Consider the following 23,728-nt stretch of genomic DNA (forward strand, 5'->3'; position numbering starts at 1 on the left):
CCTCTGCCTTTCATCTGAATGACCGAACCAGACTATCAGAGGTTGACTCTAGCACGCCTCAGTTCCTACTTTCTTTCTACTCTGGCTGATCTGTACAGCAATTCAGGTATGCAAGTATGTTAAGCCCGAAACGGGAAATAAGATGATAATTCAAAATGAAACAAGAGTCCGACTGAGTGCCTTGTATTAACACCACATATGTTCAGTCTTTACAGAGATCATCTTCTCAATACCTTTGAAGAAATAACCTCTGACATTCTGCAGGAAGGAGAAGTGAACATTCCTACTGCTATAATTTGATGATTCTATAATCTTGGCTAGAGCTACAAAGATGCTCCTCATCGGGGTCAAAAACTGCTATAAGAAATCCATTTGAACAAATAAATCAAAAAGTCTCATGTAGAGCCAGCCCACAGACACTGGCAAACAGAAACAAGGGTTTTCCTCCGAGGACTTTCTTCTAGTAAAATAGAAGATTTCACCTACTTGGGAATTACCCTTTTAGCATATTCCTGCTAAAACCCTACATCATTAGGAGGAAAGCAGAAACTGCTGCAAAAGCTCTCCTGTGCTTTAAGAACGCATATGAAGCACAAATGGACACGTATGTTGACTAGAAATTAAATACTATAGTTGGTTCCATAGTGCTATGTAAAGAAGTTGGCACAGGGACTAGCAGTATATGCCATCCAACGTTAAGTCTCTATCACTTCAGCGTGACCAAATTCAGTTATCAATTTAAACAGAAGCATCAATTTAAGACTATGACTTTGCACCAGTAACGATTCAGCGGAATCAAAGCTTGCTCCACTATCTCAACAAAAAGAGCACTGCAAAGATGAAGCATGTCAAAGGTCAGTGCTATGCAGATTTAATAAAACTATTGTAGTTATTTTTTTATTATATCAAGCTATTTTTTTGAATTTAGTTTTGCTTAGTATAGACCAGGCCCACAGGGCATCATAGATCTTTTCAGGGGTCAAAAAAACAGACCCACAGGACATCATAGATCTTTACAGTGGTCAAAGGAAAACAATTGATCAATTTACAGGAGTCAGTAAATTTGGAACTTTTATTATTCCTGATATGAGATCTGATCTGAAATTAACAAGCAGAATGAACTCAAATTTCTGTTGTAAAATGTTAAGTATTCAGAAATTATTCTAAATAGTCGATTTCGACCAGACATTCCACTCAAGCCATCACATTTTGTGTGCTCCAAGAGCAAACTTTTGGATTACATTTTAGTTACCCCTTTTGTACTACAATATGTAGATTCTTTTCAAACTGTGAGTAGAACTGAGAGCGACCGGTCTCTCTTCTTCTTGGTGCCACTTACCTGCTTGTACCTGCTTGTACTCTGGATCCCTGCCGCCACCACCAGAAGAGTCATTTGGGCAGTTTACAGTCCCGGTTCCGGGCATGAGCAGAGGTCGCCGGCCGGGACTTCAAACCCCAGCATTCCTAGCGGCGCGAACGCCGCCCACGCACGCCGGGAGGCGCTTAAGAACAGCGCAGGGCTCCCGCGGTGCGGGAGTCTCTCTTTTTCTTGGTGCCACTTAGCTGCTTGTACTCTGAATCCCTGCCGCCACCGCCAGAAGAGTAATTTGGGCAGTTTACAGTCCCGGTTCCGGACGTGAGCGGAGGTCATAGCCCTGAGGAGGCTAAGCTGGGCAAACCCCCTAACATCTTGCTTCTGGGAGCTACAAATCGGATATTTGCTGAATCAGGAAGATTGAACTAACTGAGCGACGTCTCTCTTTGGACCCACTAATTCAAAGAGGTGACGTTTTAGCGGACACTCAGGCAGTTGACTTGGGTTTTAGTGTGAATCATGGCTTGTCCACTAATTCTCCCGTTAACGCCTCAACCCCGTCTTCTACCCCCCCCCTTTTGCAGAAACTTCAGAATCAACGCCAAAAGTGGTGGAGGGTAGAGTAAAAAGGACAAAGGTATCGGATATCACAGCAGCACGGAAAACTGAAGTTCAACCTGTAAAAAGAAAGTGGGGGGGCACCTACAAAGAAACTTAAACTTGTGATGGCCCCCCAAGCAACAGACCGCTAAAATACAGAATATGACACAATTACATGTCAGACTAAAAGCATCTCCGTGGGTACACAGACAGATACGGTCCATGTGTTCTCAGATCCTAGCTATAGCAACACAAAGGAAGTTGCTGCAGGAATTGATGCTACTATTAATGGTGCAACTATTGGTGTGCCGGTTAATGAGGTCCAAGACTCTTTTAATAAGGGTTTTACACAGCTTTGGGACAAATTGAATCTCTTAGAAAAAGCTCTAAAAAAACTTAGGTTGTACTAAGGAGGATGGAAAGGTAGATGAGCTAAGCAGAGAGGGCAGACAAAACTGTAAACCACACTAGGGAAGCACAGGGTGGTAATTTTATTATACCTACGCATGTTAGTACGGGAGACATGCCCCAGGAGGTACCATTTGGCCCCAAACCTTTAGGCACGTAGAGAAATTGTACAGTATGCTCAAATGTAGACAGGGGTGCCACATATTTGGACTACTACCGTGACCTTGAATCCTAGCAAAACTGCCACTAATGAGCAATTAAAGCCCAATTTGGATATTTTAAACCTGCCCCCTGCTTCATGCCTATACATGTTAATATTAGCTGGCGTCCCCACTCTCAGAATGACCGAGAGAGATAGTTGGGAAGACCTATGGAACAAAACTATAGATTGGCTAGCTAAACATAAAAGTTTTCAGCTAGCAGATACCAAGGAGATACTAATGGTCCGTAGGGTAGGCTGGATAGGTCACTCCACAAAAAATATAAATTGAGATTGTATAGTGGTAAACTTTTGTAGGCCTCAGCTGGTTTGTCATGTTTTGAAGAAAATCGAGACAACACATTTGACGAATACTAATATTTGTACACTTCCGTTGTTTTTTTTTTTATAGACTGCAGCCATGGTATCTAAACACCAGGTTGTTCCCTGTGCCATTGACAAATAGGTACCATGCATTGTCAGACTTTGATGTCCAAGTCTGACAATTATCCACTCCCCAAGCATCAGGACAACTGGCAGTTGGGTTAGAACCACAAGAGTTGAGGCTTGTCATGCCAAATGCCACTAAATCGAATATTGATCCAGCAGACCCACCAGAGAATAACATAAGGAACACCAGAAACCATCACACTAATCATAATTTTGGGATAGAAAATGAGCGTAAGGAACAAAGTAAGGTGGGCTGTGTAGGAGAGATAAAACTGATCTCCTGGAACATTGCAGGGCTCAGAAGGAACGCAGAAGATGTTGTATGACAGGAATATATCGGGAATAATGACATAATTAGGTTTCAAGAAACTTGGGCCATAGAACCTATTTATAAAGTAGGCTACACATTTTATAGTAAAGATGCTATTCCATCAGTTAGAGGGAGTCCCTCAGGAGGCCTCTCTATTTGGTTAAAGGTGACTCTAGGCATTGATATCAAACTAGTTGAAACTTGCTCGCAGAATATCTTGGGAGTAAAATTCTCTACACTGGACAACAGGGAAGTTTATATATTAAACATATACTCCAGACCATATCCAACAAGTAAGCAATCGAGGGTCATTGAGCAGATAGATAATCTCCTAAGCTCGATTGAATCAAGGGCCCTGATAATTGGGGGGGGTGACTTCAACCGTAAATACGAACCTACGGTTAAACTAGAAAATATCTTTGAGGAAGTAGATCTGGCTAATATTATCCCGCCCTTGGAAAACACCCCGATAGTGCCCTTGTACAATAGCTGTTGCACAGTTACTAAGACTTGTTTCGGGGTACTGCTTACGAGCCTGTAATGGCCCTTTTGCCCTCTGATAGTCCAAAAGCCCCCACATTCAAAAGGAGTAACTTAAGGAACCACATAGACTATATATTAATTTTGATTGAGCTGTGGCCAATGGCACTCGATTTAGTAGTTGACGAAAGAAAACAGAGAGTGACTATTGCCCATAATGCTTGACACTGGCGGTCCATCTTTTCCAGCCAGTCAACTTAAGGTCCAGAGAATCGGACAGTGATCACATAAACCCACTATTAAGTAATAACAGGAGAGCTTTAAAATGGCCCTCGATAGGGGGAAATGCTGCTGCAATTAAGCAGATCTATGACCTCTTTGTACAAAGGGTCTCCCCGTATGTAGATCGGCCCGTTTTAGAAATCCCAATTATATTTTAAGAAGGGCGATCGCCACAATCCCTTACACTATTGGCCAATTAGTCTCATTGATGTCTTACAGAAGATATATGCTAGGCAAATTTTAAATAAATTGATTAACTGGATTGAGGAACATAATATTTTGTCACAATATCAGGCAGTTTTTAGAGCAAAGACCAGCTCGATCGACCAGGTTTTTAGATTCCTTTGTATAGCCTGGAAATATATACATTTTAGGAAAGGCGACTTGTACATCGCCTTTGTGGATCTAAAGGCAGCTTTTGACCTCATTCCTAGAAATCTCCTGTGGAAATCCCTAAAAAACCAGGGGGTTCCGGGGGATATCCTCCTACAAATAATAAGATTGCATGACGATAACTGGGCAAGGGTCAGATGGGGTCCAGTAGGTGAATTAACTGAACCAATTAGGGTTAACGGGGGTGTAAGACAGGGGTGTGTTCTAGCACCCACTTTATTCTCACTGTACTCAATGATGTCCCTGAATACCTCTTGGGTTGTGACCACGACTCCCCTAGGCTAGGGGGGGTGCCTGTACCGGCACTCCTATTTGCCGATGATACGATTTTAATTTCCCAAACTCCGAAAGGTTTGCAAAATTTAATACATTTATTTGGGATATACTGCAAAGCCAAGGGGCTGGAAATAAATTCTAGTAAAACTAAATACATGGCAGTTAACCCAAAAAAACCTTTAGGAAAAATGTAATTGTGAATAACCAGAAGATTGAGTATGTGCATGCTTTTAACTACTTAAGCATTACTTAGGATTCAATAATGACTTGGAAACCACAGCTAGTAACAAATAAAACTATATTACTCAAGAATACTTTTCCGCTAAAAAGGAAAATAGAAAGTAGTTTATCCAAAGCCATTTTACCCACTCATGAAGAATATAAATATAAGGCACAATCGGCTTCATTGTATGAGGCAGAGCTGTGGGGCCCGTCGACGAAAGATACATTCAAGGTGGGTGAAAACAAGTTCCTTAGGAAAGTACCAAGTCTCCCACACGTACACCATTGACCCCTGTTTTGATGGATTTTAATTTTCACCGTGTGGATTATCAGGCTAACCTAACCACTGTTATTTTGGGTTCGCCTATGGGACACGGATGAGCTTATTCATTACAGAGAGGGGCTTGAGGAAATTCTAGGACTTAATAAGAGTATAGGTTTGACCCGGTTAAAGCACATACACAATTGTTTTTTTAAATTGGGACTAAGGCACTTTCGGGATGAGCCGTTTGGCTTGACTACAACCTCAAAGAAGCTTTTAAAGGAGACCTATTGGTCTTTTATTCATGATTTTCATCCCATTCTTCTACTGTGGCAGCACTGACATCACAGTTCCTTCAAATAAAAACAGTTTGGAAAATCGAGCCCTTCCTAGATGAAATACAGCCGCAGTTAGCTAAAGCTCTCTATCTTAAATATCGCTATGGTGTCCTTCAGATAAGGGCAAATACTGTAAAATGGGCGCCAGGTGAAGTGGTGGAGGTCAGTTGTGTATTATGTGATTCAGGTGCAACAGAGAATAAATCACACCTACTGTTCCTCTGCCCAACTTATTTGCGATGTAGGAAGAAATGGATTAAACCCATTTGTCTTTTGCTTGGTGCCAGATCCTGCAATGAGGCAGAAAGATTACTGCAATCTGATACCATGCAAACAGTAGTTTTTAGTATCAGCAGGTATTTATTTGGAGTAAGCCTGGTAAGGAAAAGGGAAGGCTTGAAACTCTAGGCTGATAAAACTGTAAAACCACAATGAACTTGGCACGTGCACCTCATGAATACAATGTAAAATATATATTGATGTATACACTAGTTTTAATATTTCTTTTAATTGAAACAAGCTTGTTTTATACTATTTTATAGGTATTTATTTAACTGTATAGTTGAAATGCTTTTAATGACCTGATAAGTTTATTCCTCAAACCTGTTTTTATCAACTTTTTAATATTATGTAAAATTGCAAAAAAATTGTTATCTTCCAACATCTTAAATTGATCGACTATTCCATGTAGAATCCACTTTAATTAGCAGTATTGTACCTCATGTTTAATACGATGTAGTGTTGAAATTTGTGTACTGCTTTTTTTTTTAAAACCTTTTATGGTTCTTATACCGAAATACAGATTAATTTAATTTAATTGAGAGCGACCATTGTCCCCAGGTAATTACATTTAAATCGGAAATTAAATGCATTAAACAACTTAAAACCACAGCAGAAGAAGAGTAATGTAGTGTTTCTCAAACTTAAATGCAAAGAACATGCAGGAAAGATCTTCAATAAGTGGATAGATAAGGCTGGAGTCACATTTATTAGCTAATCGTTTATTGTATACACACACTTGGCTTCAGGAGCAAGATAGGGAATGGTACTTCAGAAACCTTGAAAATGTGTATTAATAGAGGCATTAGGCAGGGTTGTGTCGTGGCTTGATCACTTTTAATTTATACACCGCTGATTTAATACTTAAGTTAAGTAAAGTTTGGCCATTTTATTCCTAATTGAGTGCTATACAGATACCCGCCCTTTAGTAAGCCGATGATTTTTGATCACACTCTGGTCTGTTACGTTCCATACTAGAATAGCACGAGTATAATGTTGTCAATGATATAAAACAAAATTTTAACAAAATTAAAAGCTTGTATTTCGGTAAGTTCTGAGCAATTTTAAATGGTCATTTGGAGGAGAGTGAATAGACCACGATGACTCTTATCAATACCTGGGTGTTTGGCAAAACAAGACCATGAATAAAAAATGACAACTTAAAACCATGATAGAGTGTGCTGTGTGCATCATCAATTACGGCAATTGTATATAAAATTACACAGCTCGTCTGGGGAAGCTCTAATGAAGCTTTTTCAAGCCAAATTCTTCCCAGCTATTCCATATGGCTCTCCATCGTATAAAGCTAAACTCCATAAAGATCTGGAAAGGATACTGTCAACAGCAGTAAAACACATTTTAGGTCTACTAAACTGTACTTCAGTCTGTGAACTGAAAATCGAATTTGGCCTTTTTAAATCCTCCCTCTCCCTTTTCCCCCAATGGCAGACCTACAATTTGTCAAGTATTGTATCCAACAAAAAAATGCTGCCACATGAACTCTAAAAAATGTAATATGGAAGGGGCTCTGTAATAATTCCAACATGCTCTCAATAAATGGTATTCCAAACCTTAACAGAATCTTAAAAATTCTGGGCCTGGATTATGACTTGAATAACAACCAAAACTATAGCTGTTTCAAGAAATTGGCAGAAAATGTATAGTGTAGGAAAATGTAGAATGTACTGTTTCAGTACAATTGAGCTCTTAATGCCAACATGTATTTCACCAACAGCCCAGAACTACCTGAGAGTGAACTTGAAACCAATGATCAGGACAAAATATACACTATTAAAGTTCTGACTTTCCCATTAGCATATATATGATCAGGCGGGAAATCAAAGGATACGCTCTCCTCTAAATCTGTAGATGTTGTGGCATTAGATCAGAATCCTTGTCCCACATCATTTGTGTATGTCCATTTTATTTTTAAAAGAATTTTAAAACCATGTTTTTTAAGATAAGGGCTACACACAGTAAAGGATAATGCTGCTGCAGCTTGTGGCTTTGGCCCCGTTCATCTAGTCTACAGACTAGTTAAATATTTGGATTTGGCCGTTAGCAGTCTTGAAAAGGCTAACGGCAAAATGTTTGCCCATGAATGCATGGAAGGAAAGCATTTATTGAGGAAAACTGCAGTTGCAACAATAAAAGCTATTCCGCCTGTCCTGTTTAAATAATGTGGCAGCAATGTAAAAATTATTTGAACTTTACTTGTTGAAACTCTGTCTATGGATTCGTTTGATTAGTGCTTTGTAACCTGCAGGTTTCTTAGCTTGGTCGGAATGCCGTGAAAATGTTTACTTGCTTATTTCTCTTTTGTTGGTAGTCTACTTCTTTTATTTATTTTTATGACATTAAGCAGAATTTATTTTCTTTTTACGTAGGTTTTAATGTGTATTGTAATGGTTTTTATTACCCGCACAAACACATTGGAAATCACTTTACTTTAAGAAAACACTTTTCAGAATGATTACGTATTACATGTATAGTATTATTATTATTCATGCATAATAGGTTCTGGTTATAGCAAAAGTGTCAAGAAACTATATTTGCTGTAGCCCAGCAAAGTAAAAGAACCTAGTGAAAGATTGATCCTGCTGGGTTCTAGAAAGATGGAGTGTTAAAGTGTGGCGAATAGGAAATGACAATCAAAGAGAAAGTGTTTTAGATCTTTCTTGAAAGCATAGTGGCAGTTAAATATAGTTTGCATGTTGGGGGCGGGGGGGGGGGGGGGGGGGATGTTCTACATTTTTGGGGTGCAACCTGCAAATGACTGCAGAATGAAGGTAAGTAGTTTCAGTTCTGGTGAGGGTTTAAGTACTACATTCTAGCAGCTTGAAATTTTTCAGGGGAGGGTTAAAGAGCGAGATTCTAGCTGTTTTTGTTCAGGAGGCAGTTAGATACAGATGTGCATGTCTGTAATTCAAAACAGGCTGCTTTAACATGTTTATCTGCATTTTGGTTAATACATAAGAGTCAAGGAAAGAAACTCTTGGAGGACCATGAGAGTTTTGAACATGTGCTTGCACAAGGAGAGTGCCGTCTATATTCCAAGTAACCAGTTCCCAGACGTAATAAAGCTGCATTCTTTAGGAAAAAGGTGGCAAGAATGAAAAAACATGTAACAAAACTGACAAATCTAACTGGGACTCTTCCTGTATCAACGACAGGTCTGGTCTTACTAAACTGAAAACCTTAACCACACAGACCTCCTTTCACATACATGAGTGTCTGTCTCATTTGAAGTGCCATTTTTCTTGTTAGTGAAATCCAGCTTTTCTGGTAACAGCAAATATGCTTATGGCTTCATATCTTAGCTGCTTAAATTGTCCAATTGCTAATTTTTCTTCTTTGTAAATGATATAAATATAAGTAAGTTACCTATAAAGTGGGTCTACTTATGATGAGATATGTGTTTCTGATGGATACGTCTAACTGCAGATTTGATGATTGAGAATGTCCACCAAGCTCTAGACTGGATCTAGAGTATTTTGGAGAAGTTTCTCCCATTCACCAATAGGTGGTGTTGTGCCACTCCACGTGGACATCAGTTCTTCGCAATCTACGCCTTCTAACACAGGTCCAGAGCTCCGCTCCTGACTTTGTCATTCTTCTGACTGCTTCAAAACATTTTCTCAGTGTGTTAGGCAATAATGTTCCCAGAAAACATGATTCAAGCTGTGCTGTGACTTTATGATCAGATGTCGGTCATTGAACCACACTATGTGTGCATTTTGTGCGTCTGGACATGACTTGTAAGTTGTGTGATAAATGCGCCATAAAGTAGCCAAGGTGAGTCGAGACAATGGGGGCGAATTTATATATTGCCAAACACAAGAAGCCATTGTAGTCTTAGTGTAGATCTTGCTCCCGCTCCAAGTCACAGAGCCATTCACCTAACCGCTCCACTTCCTACATAAAGTCCTCTAGTAAGTTGAAGTCCATGCATAAGAAAACAAAACTGGGCTAACCCATAACCCACCACTCTGAATCTAAAGAGAAAGTGCAAGGGGGCCAAGGTGCATGTCACACTCCTTGAGGTCTCAGGCCATGGACTGATTTCTCAGTTGGTCCAAATGTCCCTTGATTTTCTTGGTATCGTCCACCAGTAGCAAATGAAAGGCTTCATAGAGGCCCTCTACCAGGGCTAAGGCTGCCACCAATGCATATCCACTAGGCTGTGACGTGGGCATCAGTGCATTCATTCACAAAGTACTACTGTTGTGTATCGATTTAGATTCCGTATGCATTTCCCGATTCATGCCCTTATATAGGTACAATTCACATTGCCCTTATATAGGCATAGAAATCCAGTCCTTATTTAGGCATAGCCCATGCTACCCAAATACAGGCATGGCTACTTCCATCCATGCGTTCATCTACGTCACAATGAGTTCTTGGAAAACCAGACTCTTAAGCCGTTAGGGACTTCCCCTTGCTCGAATTTCGATTTCTCTAAGAAACTCATTATTCTCCAGTATTAGGGGTGTCTTTCATAGATTCACATGCCTGAATCATTCCCCGTCGTCGGAGTGGGAGTCCCACGGTACATAAAAATAGCAATAATATGCCATAATTATACAGTAAATACCACTAGAATAAACCAGGAAGTAAAGTAGCCCAACTACAGTAGGAAAAAAACTTCCACATCTATGACTATCATAGTCATTTTGTATAGACCAAACTACAGCCAATCAGGCGCCAGCACCCACCAGAATGATCTCCCCAGAGGCTCAGGCTCTCAGATTTTCTACCGCACGTTGTGTGAAGGGAGTCTCCCTGAGCTCTGCTCAGTTTCTTTTGATATATCTCTACTTTCCAGTTGAAATGTCTTCAAGGAAGTCTCTTTTCAGAGCCTGCGAATCCTGTGGTAAGCTCCGGCTTTTTAAAGAGGATCCTCATGAGAAATGTATATATTGTCTCTACCCAGATCATCTAGTCAAAGACTGTAAGATCTGCAGGAAATTTCCTCCAAAGACCCAGAGAGACAGAGAAGGTCGATTGCTTTTGTGGCTACAAAAGCTAAAGAATTCTGATAAGGCTGTGTCTGATGTTGACAGTATTGCCTCAGGTTCCACTTCAGTGTCTAGGAAGAGGCCTGCGTCTGAACATCAACCATCTTCTGAGGCTAAGGTTGCTAAGAAAAATCAACCACCAAAAGGTTCTGACAAACCTTCATGTTCAAGGGCTGCCTCTTCAGGCAAAGACGTGGAGAGTTCGTCTCATAAAAAGCCCGTCAAGAACTTGCCTCAAAAAACTGTCAAGAGTTCTTCTCAGGACTCATCTTTTCAGACGCCTTCCTCTGTCAGCTCGTCGACGAAGACCTCCGCCGATGCGTCATCCACGTCGACGATGACCTTCTCATCTCCTAAATCGTCAATGATTATGACGACGGCGGCGTCTTCCCCAACTATGGTTTACGTGACGGTAAGGCCTATCTCGTCGACGACGGCCGTCGGCGATTCCTCGTCGACATCGAGTCTGAAAGCCTTGCCGTCATCGAGAAGATCGTCAGCGACAATATCGTCGACGGCGCTGCCGCCGACGAAGGTCATTCCGACGACGACTAGCGTTCTGTCGACGAAGGCCTCCACGTCGACGATTAAAATCCCGTTGAGGAAGATCAATCCGTCGACGACGGTCACCCAGTCGTCGACGATCATACCGTCGACGAAGAGCATACCGTCGACGAAGAGCATACCGTCGACGAAGAGCATACCGTCGACGAAGAGCATACCGTCGACGAAGAGCATACCGTCGACGGAGACGAGACCGTCGACGAAGGGCATACCGTCGACGAAGGGCATACAGTCGACGAAGGGCGTCCCGTCGACGAAGGGCGTCCCGTCGACGAAGAGCGCACCGTCGACGAAGGGTGTACCGTCGACGAGGGACGTACCGTCGACGAAGGGGGTACCGTCCACGAAGGATGTACCGTCGACGAAGTCCATCCAGTCGACGGCAATTTCAAAGGCACCTACAATATCGGCCACTGAATTGGAAAACGCACCGTCGACGCCGCAGTTTTCATCCTGTACCGCGTTGCAAGTATGGTCTCCGTCTACCGTTTTCGTTACACCAAAACCGACGACGCAAGTTCCTGACCGTCTTTTGGACTCTGATAGTGAGGAGGAGACAGATCAGAGGTTTGGAGTGGCTACAAGTCCTTCTGAATTGAATATTCAGTTGAAGGAGGATGAACAGGAGGAAGATCATCCAGAAGTGCAGATGCCATCCCAGGTGGATTCCATACCACTCACTCAAATGCCTATGGCTTTATTGTCCAATCTCCAATACATGTTGGACGATTACTACAGGAGGTTCCCACCTTCAGAACAAGCGGGCTCAGAGCCGACTACTCCTAATACTGAGGTGCCGACACCAACTTTGCAGCCAGTACTTCCTGCATCGCCTGCTTCACAGGTACATGCGGAAGGAGCCGACCCTTTGTCTTCGTAGGAGGAGGAACAAAGAGAGGAAGGTGAGGTTCAAGAAGAGTCGGAGTGGGATGAATATCAAGAGCACACACCTTCCCCTTCGCGCCAAGCAGTTTCGATTTCTCCACCAGTGGATGTGGTTGGCTTCCATCTCTTGATGGAACGCGCCACTAAACGTTTTCATATCGATATGGAGCATAAAGAGCAAGATTGTTTTCTTTATGACTTTAAAGACCAACCAAAGCGACAGGTTAAGTCGATTCCCATTATTGATTTCATCTGGCAGGAGGGAATTAAGGTCATGGCAACACCAGCATCCATTCCTCCAGTCCTACCACGTTTGGAGAAGAAGTACAGGGCTCCAGACAAATCTCCAGCGTGCCTTATAGGACAGCCTAAACTGGACTCTGTAATAATTCAAGCGGCACAGAAGAGGGCTAGAAATCCTTCGTCCCAGCTAACGGCCCCTCCTGACAGGGATGGCAAACGCTTGGATTCTATTGGAAAACGTGTCTCTACAATGGCGGCTACGACAGTTAGAGCGGCAAATTCATTGGCCATATTAGGAAGATATGACCGGCAAATGTGGTCTGATATCGCACCATATCTTGATCTTATACCTGAAACTTCAAAGACTGAGGCGCTCAAGATACTGCATGAAGGCCAAAGAATCTCGGAGGAGATTATTGATTCAGCTGTGGATGTGGCCTCAACAGGTTTTCGGCAGCTGGCAGGAGCTGCAGTTCTTCGCCGGCAGGGGTGGCTGCGATCTACTTCTTTTAGGCAAGAAGTTCAACATAAGGTACTAGATCTACCATATGATGGTGAATATTTGTTTGGACCTCAGGTAGAAGAAGCCTTGCAAACTATAAAGAAGGATTCTGAAACTGCGAAATCCTTAGTGTCTCTTCAGTTCCGAAAGCCGCCCTTTCGAGGAGCGAGAGGACGGGGAGCGTCCTCTACCAGAGGTGGATATGACCAGCAATCCTCTTACAGGCAAAATAACCAAAGGTACCAGACTCAACGCTATCAGTCTTACAACCAAAGAAAGCCTTCCTATCCCCAAAACAAGGGTAGATCAAGTTACCGAGGAAAGGATAAAAGACAATGAAATTTTTCACCTGCCGCCACCGCTGCCCTATTCAAAAGAAAAAATTGGAGGGCGAATATCCAAATTTTACTCAAGTTGGCAGTCAATAACATCAGACAAATGGGTCCTGGACATAGTGTCCAGGGGTCATGCCCTAGAATTCGAGAGATTTCCCCCAAACGTTGCTCCAAAAGGACCCCCCCCAGCTCACCTGAAGGAATTATTTGCTCAAATCAGAATAATGATGCAGAAGGGAGCGATCGAGAGCGTGCCTCAAAAGATGAAAGGAATGGGGTTTTACTCCAGATTCTTTCTGATAAAGAAGAAGAATGGAGAGTGGCGCCCGATTCTAGATCTTCGCGCTCTGAACAAATACTTGAGAAAATTGACATTCAGAATGTTATCGCTCCAGGAAATATTGCATCTTTTGGCAGCAGGGGATCACATGGTCACTTTAGATCTCCAAGATGCGTATTTCCATATTCCAATTCTACCACGTCACAGAAAGTTCCTGCGCTTCAGGGTGGCTGGCAGGGATTACCAATTCAAGGTTCTACCTTTTGGACTACGGTCGGCGCCAAGAGTTTTCACCAAGGTTCTGGCTCCAGTGGCGGCGCATCTCCGGCTACAGGGAATCCAAATATTCCCATACTTAGACGACTGCCTTATAAAGGCCAGTTCTCGCGCAGTCGTTCATTCGCATCTGCAACTATGTCTACACCTGTTCAAGTCCCTGGGCCTCTCCATCAACCACGAAAAATCCAAACTGCAACCGTCACAAAGACAAACCTTCTTGGGAGCAACTTTGGACACTCAGGAACTTCGAGCCTTTGTCTCGGAAGAAAGGCAACTCAGGATAAGGGACATGGCACAGAAACTGTTGTCAAAAAAGTCAGTTTCTGTTCGGATATTCAAATCCTTTCTGGGGATGGCCTCTTCTTGCATCCCATTGCTACCGAACTGTCGCCTCAGAATGAGGCCTCTACAGGAAGAACTGACCCGGCAGTGGCTGCATGTCTCAGGAACGTTCGAGGATATGATCAGGATCACACCGACAATGCAAAACTCTTTCAGATGGTGGATGCAAAAACGGCATCTTCAAAAGGGGTGTGCGTTTCTCCAAGAGCCACCAAGCCTCACCATCACGACAGATGCCTCTCTCGAGGGTTGGGGAGCGCACCTTCAAGGCCTCACTATCAGTGGCAAGTGGACTGCCCTGCAACAACGTTGGCACATAAACCGCTTGGAGCTCAGAGCCATTTTTCTGGCGCTCAAGGCGTTTCATGCAGTCATTCAAGGTTCCAATGTGTTGATAAAGACGGACAACACAACAAGCATGCACTATGTCAACAAGCAAGGGGGAACTCGATCTCTCCTCCTCTCCCAGGAAGCCCAGGAGTTGTGGACGTGGGCTTTGGAACACGATGTACATCTTCAAGCGGTACACGTTCCAGGGATAGAGGATGTCTTGGCAGACACGCTCAGCAGAACGAAGGTCTCCACTCACGAGTGGGAGCTTCACCAACAGACGGTGGAGCGCATCTTTCGACTATGGGGTCGCCCAGACATAGATCTTTTCGCTACAAGGACCAACAGCAAATGCAAGCTCTTCGCAAGCTGGCATCCCCAAAAGAACTCTCAAGGGAATGCGTTTTCTCTGGACTGGTCCCTAAGTTATGCGTATGCATTTCCTCCAATCCCTCTTGTACCCAGAGTTCTGCGGAAAGTGAAGAAGGAACCGTGCAGACTAATCCTAATTGCACCCAGATGGCCACGCCAATATTGGTTCACGGAACTCCTCCTGCTATCAGACTGCGAACCAATTCAATTAGATCCAGTCCCGAATCTACTCAGTATGCAGGACGGTCAGGTCTGTCACCCAGATCCAGCATCTCTGAAATTAGCGGCCTGGCGCCTGAATACCGGGAGTTCGCCCACTTGAACATCCCAGAAGAATGCAAAGAGGTACTGGCCAGGGCGAGGGCACCGTCCACAATAAGGACTTACAGTCTGAAATGGAGACGTTTCTGCATTTGGTGTCAGGCAAATGGGCTTCACCCGTTTTCAGCAACACCGGAAGAGATTCTACCGTTCTTCCTACATTTGGCAAAATTAGGTCTATCTCACGCAACTTTAAAGGTGTTCCTAGCAGCGATATCCAGATATCGGCAAGACGGTACTACTTCCTTGTACTCGACTAGGGTTGTACAACAATTCTTCAAGGGACTCTTTAGGATGTTTCCTCCAATACGCCGACCTCCACCGATGTGGCATCTCAATGTAGTCTTGGCACAACTTATGCGTCATCCTTTCGAACCAATTCACAAGGCTGACCTCAAATATCTCTCATGGAAAGTGGCATTGTTACTGGCGTTGACATCCGCCAGGAGAGTCAGTGACCTCCAGGCCTTTACAATCCAACAGCCTTTTCTGCAATTTACAAGCGACTCTGTAGTGCTCCGCACTAATCCAAAGTACATTCCCAAGGTACCCTTGGAATTCTACCTCAATGAGCCTATAATTCTGAAAACATATTTTCCTAATCCGCAATCACAAGCAGAAAAAGCATTGCATACCTTGGATGTCAAGAGATGTCTTAAATTCTACCTGCAGAGAACATCCGCCTTGCGCTCTTCCAATCAGCTGTTCATCACTTACGGGACTATTCGTAAGGGGCAGGCAGTCTCTAAACAGACAATTGCAAGATGGATTTCGTCTGCCATTGCCTTTTGCCATACGCAAGCGGGACGACCGCTGCAAACAGCTCCTAGAGCTCATTCCACAAGAGCAATATCTTCATCGACGGCTTTGTTTGCTGGAGTTCCAATTCAGCAAATTTGCAGAGCGGCTACTTGGGCTAGTCGCCATACATTTACAAAGCATTACTGTCTGGAGACAGCCAGCGAAGCAGACACGTCTGTGGGTCGAGCAGTCCTGCGGAACCTTTTCAAATAAGGTGAGCCTCTGTTTCCCACCTCCTTTTTCGCTGTCAGGCTCTGTTTATGCTGTGTTTGTTACATTTGCTTGCGGAACTGTATTCTACTATACGTAGACAATATGGGTATATTCTATGATACTGTTTTATGTACTATTCACTGGCAAGCTGAACAAACATACTCATCTGCCTGACAAGGATGTACTGCTAGCTACTCTGATTCAGGCATGTGAATCTATGAAAGACACCCCTAATACTGGAGAAGAACAATAGTTACTTACCTGTAATCTGGTTCTCCAGTATTGGTGTCTTTCATAGATTCACATGCAACCCGCCCACCTCCCCTCAGAGGCTCTTTTAGGCTATTTTGGGTTACCTTCACTCCTTGCGAGAAAATCTGAGAGCCTGAACCTCTGGGGAGAACATTCTGGTGGGTGCTGGCGCCTGATTGCCTGTAGTTTGGTCTATACAAAATGACTATGATAGTCATAGATGTGGAAGTTTTTTTCCTACTGTAGTTGGGCTACTTTACTTCCTGGTTTATTCTAGTGGTATTTACTGTATAATTATGGCATATTATTGCTATTTTTATGTACCGTGGGACTCCCACTCCGACGACGGGGAATGATTCAGGCATGTGAATCTATGAAAGACACCAATACTGGAGAACCACAGATTACAGGTAAGTAACTATTGTTCTTATGCATGAGCATCTATTTGTGCGGAACAGGAAATTTTGAAAAATGCACAAAAGTGCATTTTTCAAAGTTTTTGCAAAATACCATGAAGTTGAACTTCATGGTAATTTGCCACTCCTATTAGCAAAATCGCTATTTTTTTTTAACTTTGATGCATTGCATTTAAGGAATCTCAATTTGAGATTCCTTAAATGCAAGTAATCGCAATTTAGCGAACTCTTAATTTGCGAGTTTTGCATTTGGGATGATGCATCCCAAATGCAAAAATACTGGTCGCAAAGGGGCAGATTCTGAGAATCTGCCCCTTAGCGAGTGGATTTTACCTTGATGTATCTGGCCCTTAATCTCCCTGTGCCTAAAAAAAATGAATGTGTCCTCATGTAATGTCACTGGTGCTTTGTACAGCGCTCTGATACCCAATTCTGGGTCAAGTTTGCGCTATATAAAACTCTGTAAAAAAAAAAATAAAACACCCGCACCCTGTCCCATCACAAGACAAAGGCCGGCTGCAAAGCGCCCCCATTACAAACGATGCCACTTTGATATTTTATTTGCAGGTGGCGCCAGGGTCTGGGGTAGTGAAGCAAAGCGGAACGCCAACACAAGCCGCTCACACCTTGACCCGTCTGCGCGATCCTTATCTCAGGCCTCAACTGCTTCTGAGCTCAGAAAACGGAGGCTGAGGGAGGGGACAGCAGGCTGAGGATGTCTCTTTAAAAATAATAATAATAAAAAAATGGACAAAGAACCTGCACGAAATTAACCGGCGCATCCTCAGATTGCACACCGATAGCTTGTTGGCCCGGGTATGCAGGGAAACTATTGACCGTAGAAATGACAGCGGCATTCATACCAACCAGCACTTGCACCAAACTACCACACCACCACCCTACCTACTCTCATACACGCAGCATTCCCACACTCCACCACAGACCACCACATCCACCTCTTCACAAGCACCTATGTGATAGTCATTTATTTATACTTGTCTGTGGGAGGAACGTACTGCAGCACAGTAGGTATCAGACCAATGCTTTTATCCTTAGAATTGGTAGTTAAGCACCTTATGTAGGGCCTCTGTTGAGGGATTCCTTGACTAGGTGTAGCATAGATGGTTGCACTAAATGTCTTCCAGAAACAAGCAATAATAAAAGCAAAGCGTTCCATAAACACCGGTAAAACACTGTTTCAGTTGTTTTTCAAGGCGCAAAAACGAGTAACCACTGAAAAGCACTGTTTTTTTGAGGTATTGAAATCACTAGAAAACACTGAATAAACACCACCAGAATTTACCAAAAATAGAAACTGAAAACAGGAAAGCCTAACTATAACCTAATAATTGTATCTTTCTTGCAAGTAATTCAGCCTTTTCTCTTTCACAGAAGACTGTGCAGGTGCAACTGCTTCATTTGTGCCACAGGATTCTTCAGATGAGGTGAGCATGTTTGTTAATATAAATGTTGGAGTGTTTATAGGGCGAACATCTAATACAAGTGTGTAACAATATTTCTTGGTATGTTCAGAGTGATTTTCTATTTTTTAGGTTTAAAACGGTATATTTCTTTATATCCGCTTCAACCACATTTATAAGGGGCAAAGAACAACATACAGTTTCCGCACCATATCAATCAATCAATCAATCAAAGCATTTGTATAGCGCGCTACTCACCCGGAGGGTCTCAAGGCGCTTGGGGGAGGGGGGTTCCGCTACTGTTCGAACAGCCAGGTCTTGAGTTGCTTCCTGAAGGAGAGGTGATCTTGGGTCAGGCGGAGGTGGATGTGGAGGAAGTTCCTCGTCTTGGCAGCCAGGTAGGAGAAGGATCTTCCTCCCATTGTGGCTCTTCGGATGCGGGGAACGGCGGCGAGGGCGTGGTTGGTCGATTGTAGCTGGCGGGTGGGAGTGTAGAAGGTCAGGCGGTCGTTGAGGTATCTGGGCCCTTGGTTGTGGAGAGCTTTGTGTGCGTGGATGAGGAGTCGGAACATGATTCTCTTGCTGACGGGGAGCCAGTGCAGGTCTCTCAGGTGTCCGGCGATGTGGCTGTGTCGGGGGATGTCCAGGCGTTCGGGATGCGCTGGAGTCTTTTCTGAAGTTTGGCTGTGGTTCCGGCGTAGAGGGAGTTGCCGTAGTCCAGTCGGCTGGTGACGAGGGCCTGGGTGACCGTCTTGCTGGTTTCGGTGGGGATCCACCGGAAGATCTTGCGCAGCATGCGTAGGATGTTGAAGCATGACGAGGAGACGGCGTTGACTTGTCTGGTCATCGAGAGAGAGGAGTCCAGGATGAAGCCCAGGTTGCGTGCGTGGTCCGTTGGTTTGGGTGCATTGCCCAGGGCAGGGGGCCACCAGGAGTCGTCCAAGGCGGAGGGTGGTGATCCCAGGATGAGGACTTCTCTTATCTGAGTTCAGTTTCAGGCGGCTGTTCATCATCCACTCGGCTACGTCCTTCATCCCTACATGTAGGTTGGTTCTGGCGGTTGTGGGGTCGTTGGTGAGGGAGAGTATCAGCTGGGTGTCGTCGGCGTAGGAGATGATGTTGAGGTTGTGTTGGCGTGCGATGGCTGCGAGGGGGCTCATGTAGACGTTGAAGAGGGTGGGGCTGAATGATGATCCTTGTGGTACGCCGCAGATGACTTCGGTGGCCTCTGATCTGAACGAGGGAGGCGGACTCTCTGGGTTCTTCCGGCGAGGAAGGAGATGATCCACTCCAGTGCCTTCTCCTGGATGCAGACGTTGTTCAGGCGCTGCACTAGGGTGCGGTGGCAGTCCATGTCAAACACTGCGGAGGGGTCCAGGAGGATGAGGGCCGCTGTTTCCCCGTTGTCGAGCATGGCTCGGATGTCGTCGGTGGCTGCGATGAGGGCGGTCTTGGTGCTGTGGTTGGCCCGGAAGCCGGACTGCGAGTGGTCGAGGGATCCATTTGTCTCGAGGAAGGCGGCCAGCTGTCTGTTGACTGTCTTCTCGATGACTTTGGCAGGAAAAGGAAGGATCGAGATGGGGCGGTAGTTTTTGAGGTCGATGGGGTCCGCTGATGGTTTCTTCAGTAGGGCGCTGAGTTCGGCATGCTTCCAGCTCTCTGGGAAGGTGGCGCTGTCGAAGGAGGTGTTGATGATGTCCCGGAGGTGGGGTGCGATGAAGGCGTCTGCCTTGTTGAAGACGTGGTGAGGGCAGGGGTCGGTTGGTGATCGGGAGTGGATGGAGTTCATCGTGCGGATGGTGTGTTCGGTGTTGACCGGGGTCCAGGCTCGGAGGGTGGTGGTGGGGGGCGTTGGTACGGTCGTAGGGTGCGTCGGCTGTGTGCTGAAACTGTTGTGTATGTCTGCGATCTTGCTGTGGAAGAACGAGCCGAGCGAGTTGCAGAGGTCTTGCGAGGGAGTGATGTCGTTTCCGGCGCTGGGGTTCGAGAGCTCTTTGACGATGTTGAAGAGTTCCTTGCTGTTGTGGGCATTGTTGTCCAGTCGTTCCTTGAATGCGGTTTTCTTGGTGGTGTGGATCAGCTGGTGGTGTTTTCGGGTGGCGTGCTTGAGGGTGGTCATGTTGTCTGTAGTCGGGTCTCTGCGCCATGCTTTCTCGAGGGCCCGGCAGTTCTTCTTGGAGCTCTTGAGTTCGTCGGTGAACCAGGATGCTTTCTTGTTGCCGGGTCTGACGGGGGGGTCTTCAGTGGGGCGAGGCCGTCTGCGCAGTTGGTGATCCACCTTGTGAGCTTGTTGGCGGCTTGGTTGGGGTTCGTTGAGCTGGCGAGAGGGTTCTGGCTCAGGGATGTGGTGAGTTGGTCGGTGGTGATCTTGTTCCAGCTTCTGCGGGGAAACTGTTGCGGGTGGTGGTGAGTGATGGTCCTACTGAAGCTGAAGTGGACGCAGCTGTGGTCTGTCCAGTGGAGTCCGGCGGTGTGGCTGAAGGAGATGTCCTTGCTGGAGGAGAAGACAGGGTCAAGCGTGTGGCCGGCGTAGTGGGCCAAAGGTTGACTATTCAAAAGGAATGCTACTACAACAAGTTTCAGATAGGCAGTTCCCTGAAATTATAAGCAATTATGGTGCCTATGCTTGAGATCAATAGGCGAAAGGATAGCAAAGAGACAGCATCATGGTTTAACTTGGTATTGTTTCTTTTTATTGTAAGATCACATAGAATTGCCTACAACCAGAAACAAGCAAGGAAGATCAGTCACTTCTTAAAGCAACTGTGACTCATCCCTGTCCCTTCCATCCACTTTGGTTCAACAGTCCCACAAGCTTTGGAAAGTGCTCCATCAGTGCCATACCTTATGTATGTTGTGTAGGGTGTTTTCACGCTTATATCCACCACACTATTTGAATCCCCCTGCCTGTCCTAGCCAGTCGGGAACGTATGCACCTTAAGATAACATGGGGATGAGACGTTCTTAAATTCTGTAGTGAAGGAACTTCGAGAACATTAACCAACTTGTCTTGTAGAACTGCAGCTTCCTGGTGAACCACAAAGACAACATGAAAGAAAAGAAACATACATTAGAACAGCAGCCAATTATTCCTAATCCTATCTCTCAGTATGCATTAGATATGGAATATTCCATTATCCGATCATCTGGGCATACGCAAGGAGGTCCAATGCTCAAAACACTCTTATCAACCTGGATCCTGGTGCAGGACCTCTAGGGATGCACTTACTTGTTTGACATGTGATGACTGGTACTTCATTCCACCATGCTTCTTAGAATTAGAATAGCTAACTGATGCCTGACATCCTTTGGCAACAGAATCTTTTATTTAATAATAATCAATGCTCTATTTCTTATCAAAGTGTTAGGGTTTAAGTCTGGGAAAACCAACAGCGTCTTATCGCCCTTTGTCCTTTTATCCTAGAAATTAACTCTCTCAACTCCACGGAGTGGACCACTATCAACACTGTGTTGATCGTATTGTCTTCAATTTTTGATGAGTTGTTGAATAGTCTGCAGTTCTTCACCACCACATCATGCGCTTTATCTTGCTGAACCCCCAAGATTTAAGTTACAATCCTGCCTGTATTTCTTTTGAGTTTAGAAAGCTTTGTTGAAAAAGATAGAGGAAACATAGTACAGAAATATAAAAAGGAGCATGAAGTACAAATCCATAGAATAAACGAGGAATAACAAGTAAGAATCAAATGATGAAAAGCCTAATGCATCATACAGCTGCGAGAATAAGAGCAAGATAAAATCATATAGTACCATAAAACAATGAGAATTTTTGCTTTTAAATTTCAAAGATAGAAAGGGGGGGAAAAAGAAAAAAGAGAGAAGGAGGAAAGAAAAGGAGAAGAGCGAAAAAAGGAGAAAAGGGCGAGAGATGAAAGAGCGTGGTATCGGCAATCTTATCAGAAAAACTAGTAAAACTTTCCTATGACTAATATAAAAAAAATTAATTAGCATAAAACAGTCAAAGACAATAAACAATCTAAAGAAAAACTGAAAAAAGCGGCTGAAAAGCAGAACTATTGTCCTTGGCATGCAATGCAGAGGAAGAAATATAATTAGTGAGGGGAGACCAGCAGGCCTCCTTACGGATAAGCTGCTGAGAGGTGGTTACCAAAGCGCTATCTAACCTGTGATTGTGACATAAAAGATTCCACTAGGCAGAAAAAGAGACTTTAGAGGCATCCTTCCAATTCGAAGTTATAACCTGAAAGGCAATGGCAATAGATAAATCTGTAAATGAGCCAATCCTACGAGCACCCAACCAGCATATAGAATTACTACCCAAAAATATGGAATTAATATTAAAGGGGAAATTGGTGGAGCAAATAGATGCAAGTGACTCGCATACTTTTGTCCAAAAAATGGAAATGTTGGGGCAGAGAAAAAAGGAATGAAGATATGTGCCAGGAGTATTTTTACAAAACCAACAATTAGGAGATAGTTCATGGCAGAATTTGGAAAGAGCTAAAGGAATGAAAAATAGTTTCTGATAAAAATAATAAAGTGTTTGAGTGGTACTCTCATTACATGAAGTGTGATGAATGCGAGCCCAAATGGAGTTCCATGTATGTATTGAAAAAATATATTGCAAATCAGTTTCCCATAAAAGTTTGATCTTGCTTTTGAGTCGGGTAGATAGAAGAAAAAAGAGGAAATTTGTAAATATTAGAGGCCCGAACTAAAGGGAAAGTAGGTAACGATTGAATAGAAGAGTCAAGTGAAGAGGAAGAGGTATCAGAGAGAAGAAAAAGCTGCTGAGAAACGATCTGTATCAAAGAATCAAATTTAGAAAAAGACATGATGGGTAACTTATATTTAGATTGGAGTTCATGAAAAGATAAAAGTTGTTCATTATGCATTAAATGTTTAACCAGTATAATCCCTTTGATGAGCCAGTCTTTCCAGAAGATAGTACAATTAGAAATTTTAATGATTTTGTTATGCCAGATAGAGGAATCCAGGAATAGCTGAAGTGGAGAACGCGATTTAAGAAGAATCGGATACAAAGTAGATATAAGACGTGGGATGGTAGGAAATTTAAACGAGCGAGGAGGGTGAGCAAGGTGAGTTAACGAGGAGAAGGGGAATGGATGAATTACGGATTCCTCCAATTTAAACCATACTGATAAGGAAGGGTCATCTGAAGAAGAAAGATGGGGCAAAACTTGTGGAATGAGGAATGATATTGGCGAAATTTGGGAACATTAACCCGCACCTCAGTCTTTGGGAGCAGACAAAAAGTAAAAAGAGAGATACAAGCTTTCCGATTATTCCAGAGGAATCTACTCCGAATACTATTTAGATTCTTAAAAAACTTTGAAG

The 23,728-nt window shown here is 43.8% G+C and overlaps 1 protein-coding gene across 7 annotated transcripts in view; it reads left to right on the top strand.

Annotated features, from left to right (window-relative positions):
* UBR3 (ubiquitin protein ligase E3 component n-recognin 3) overlaps positions 1-23,728 on the top strand; it is a 2,118,328-nt gene that overhangs the window by 335,855 nt on the left and 1,758,745 nt on the right. For all 7 annotated transcript variants that reach the window (XM_086956098.1, XM_086956102.1, XM_086956099.1 and 4 more), the window contains exon 5: positions 18,360-18,412. In XM_086956098.1, coding sequence (XP_086812224.1) covers positions 18,360-18,412 — 53 coding nt within the window. The remainder of the gene's footprint in view (positions 1-18,359; positions 18,413-23,728) is intronic.

This window comes from Lissotriton vulgaris, chromosome 2_1 (assembly GCF_964263255.1).
Source record: "Lissotriton vulgaris chromosome 2_1, aLisVul1.2, whole genome shotgun sequence".
In the NCBI taxonomy this organism is placed as follows: domain Eukaryota; kingdom Metazoa; phylum Chordata; class Amphibia; order Caudata; family Salamandridae; genus Lissotriton; species Lissotriton vulgaris.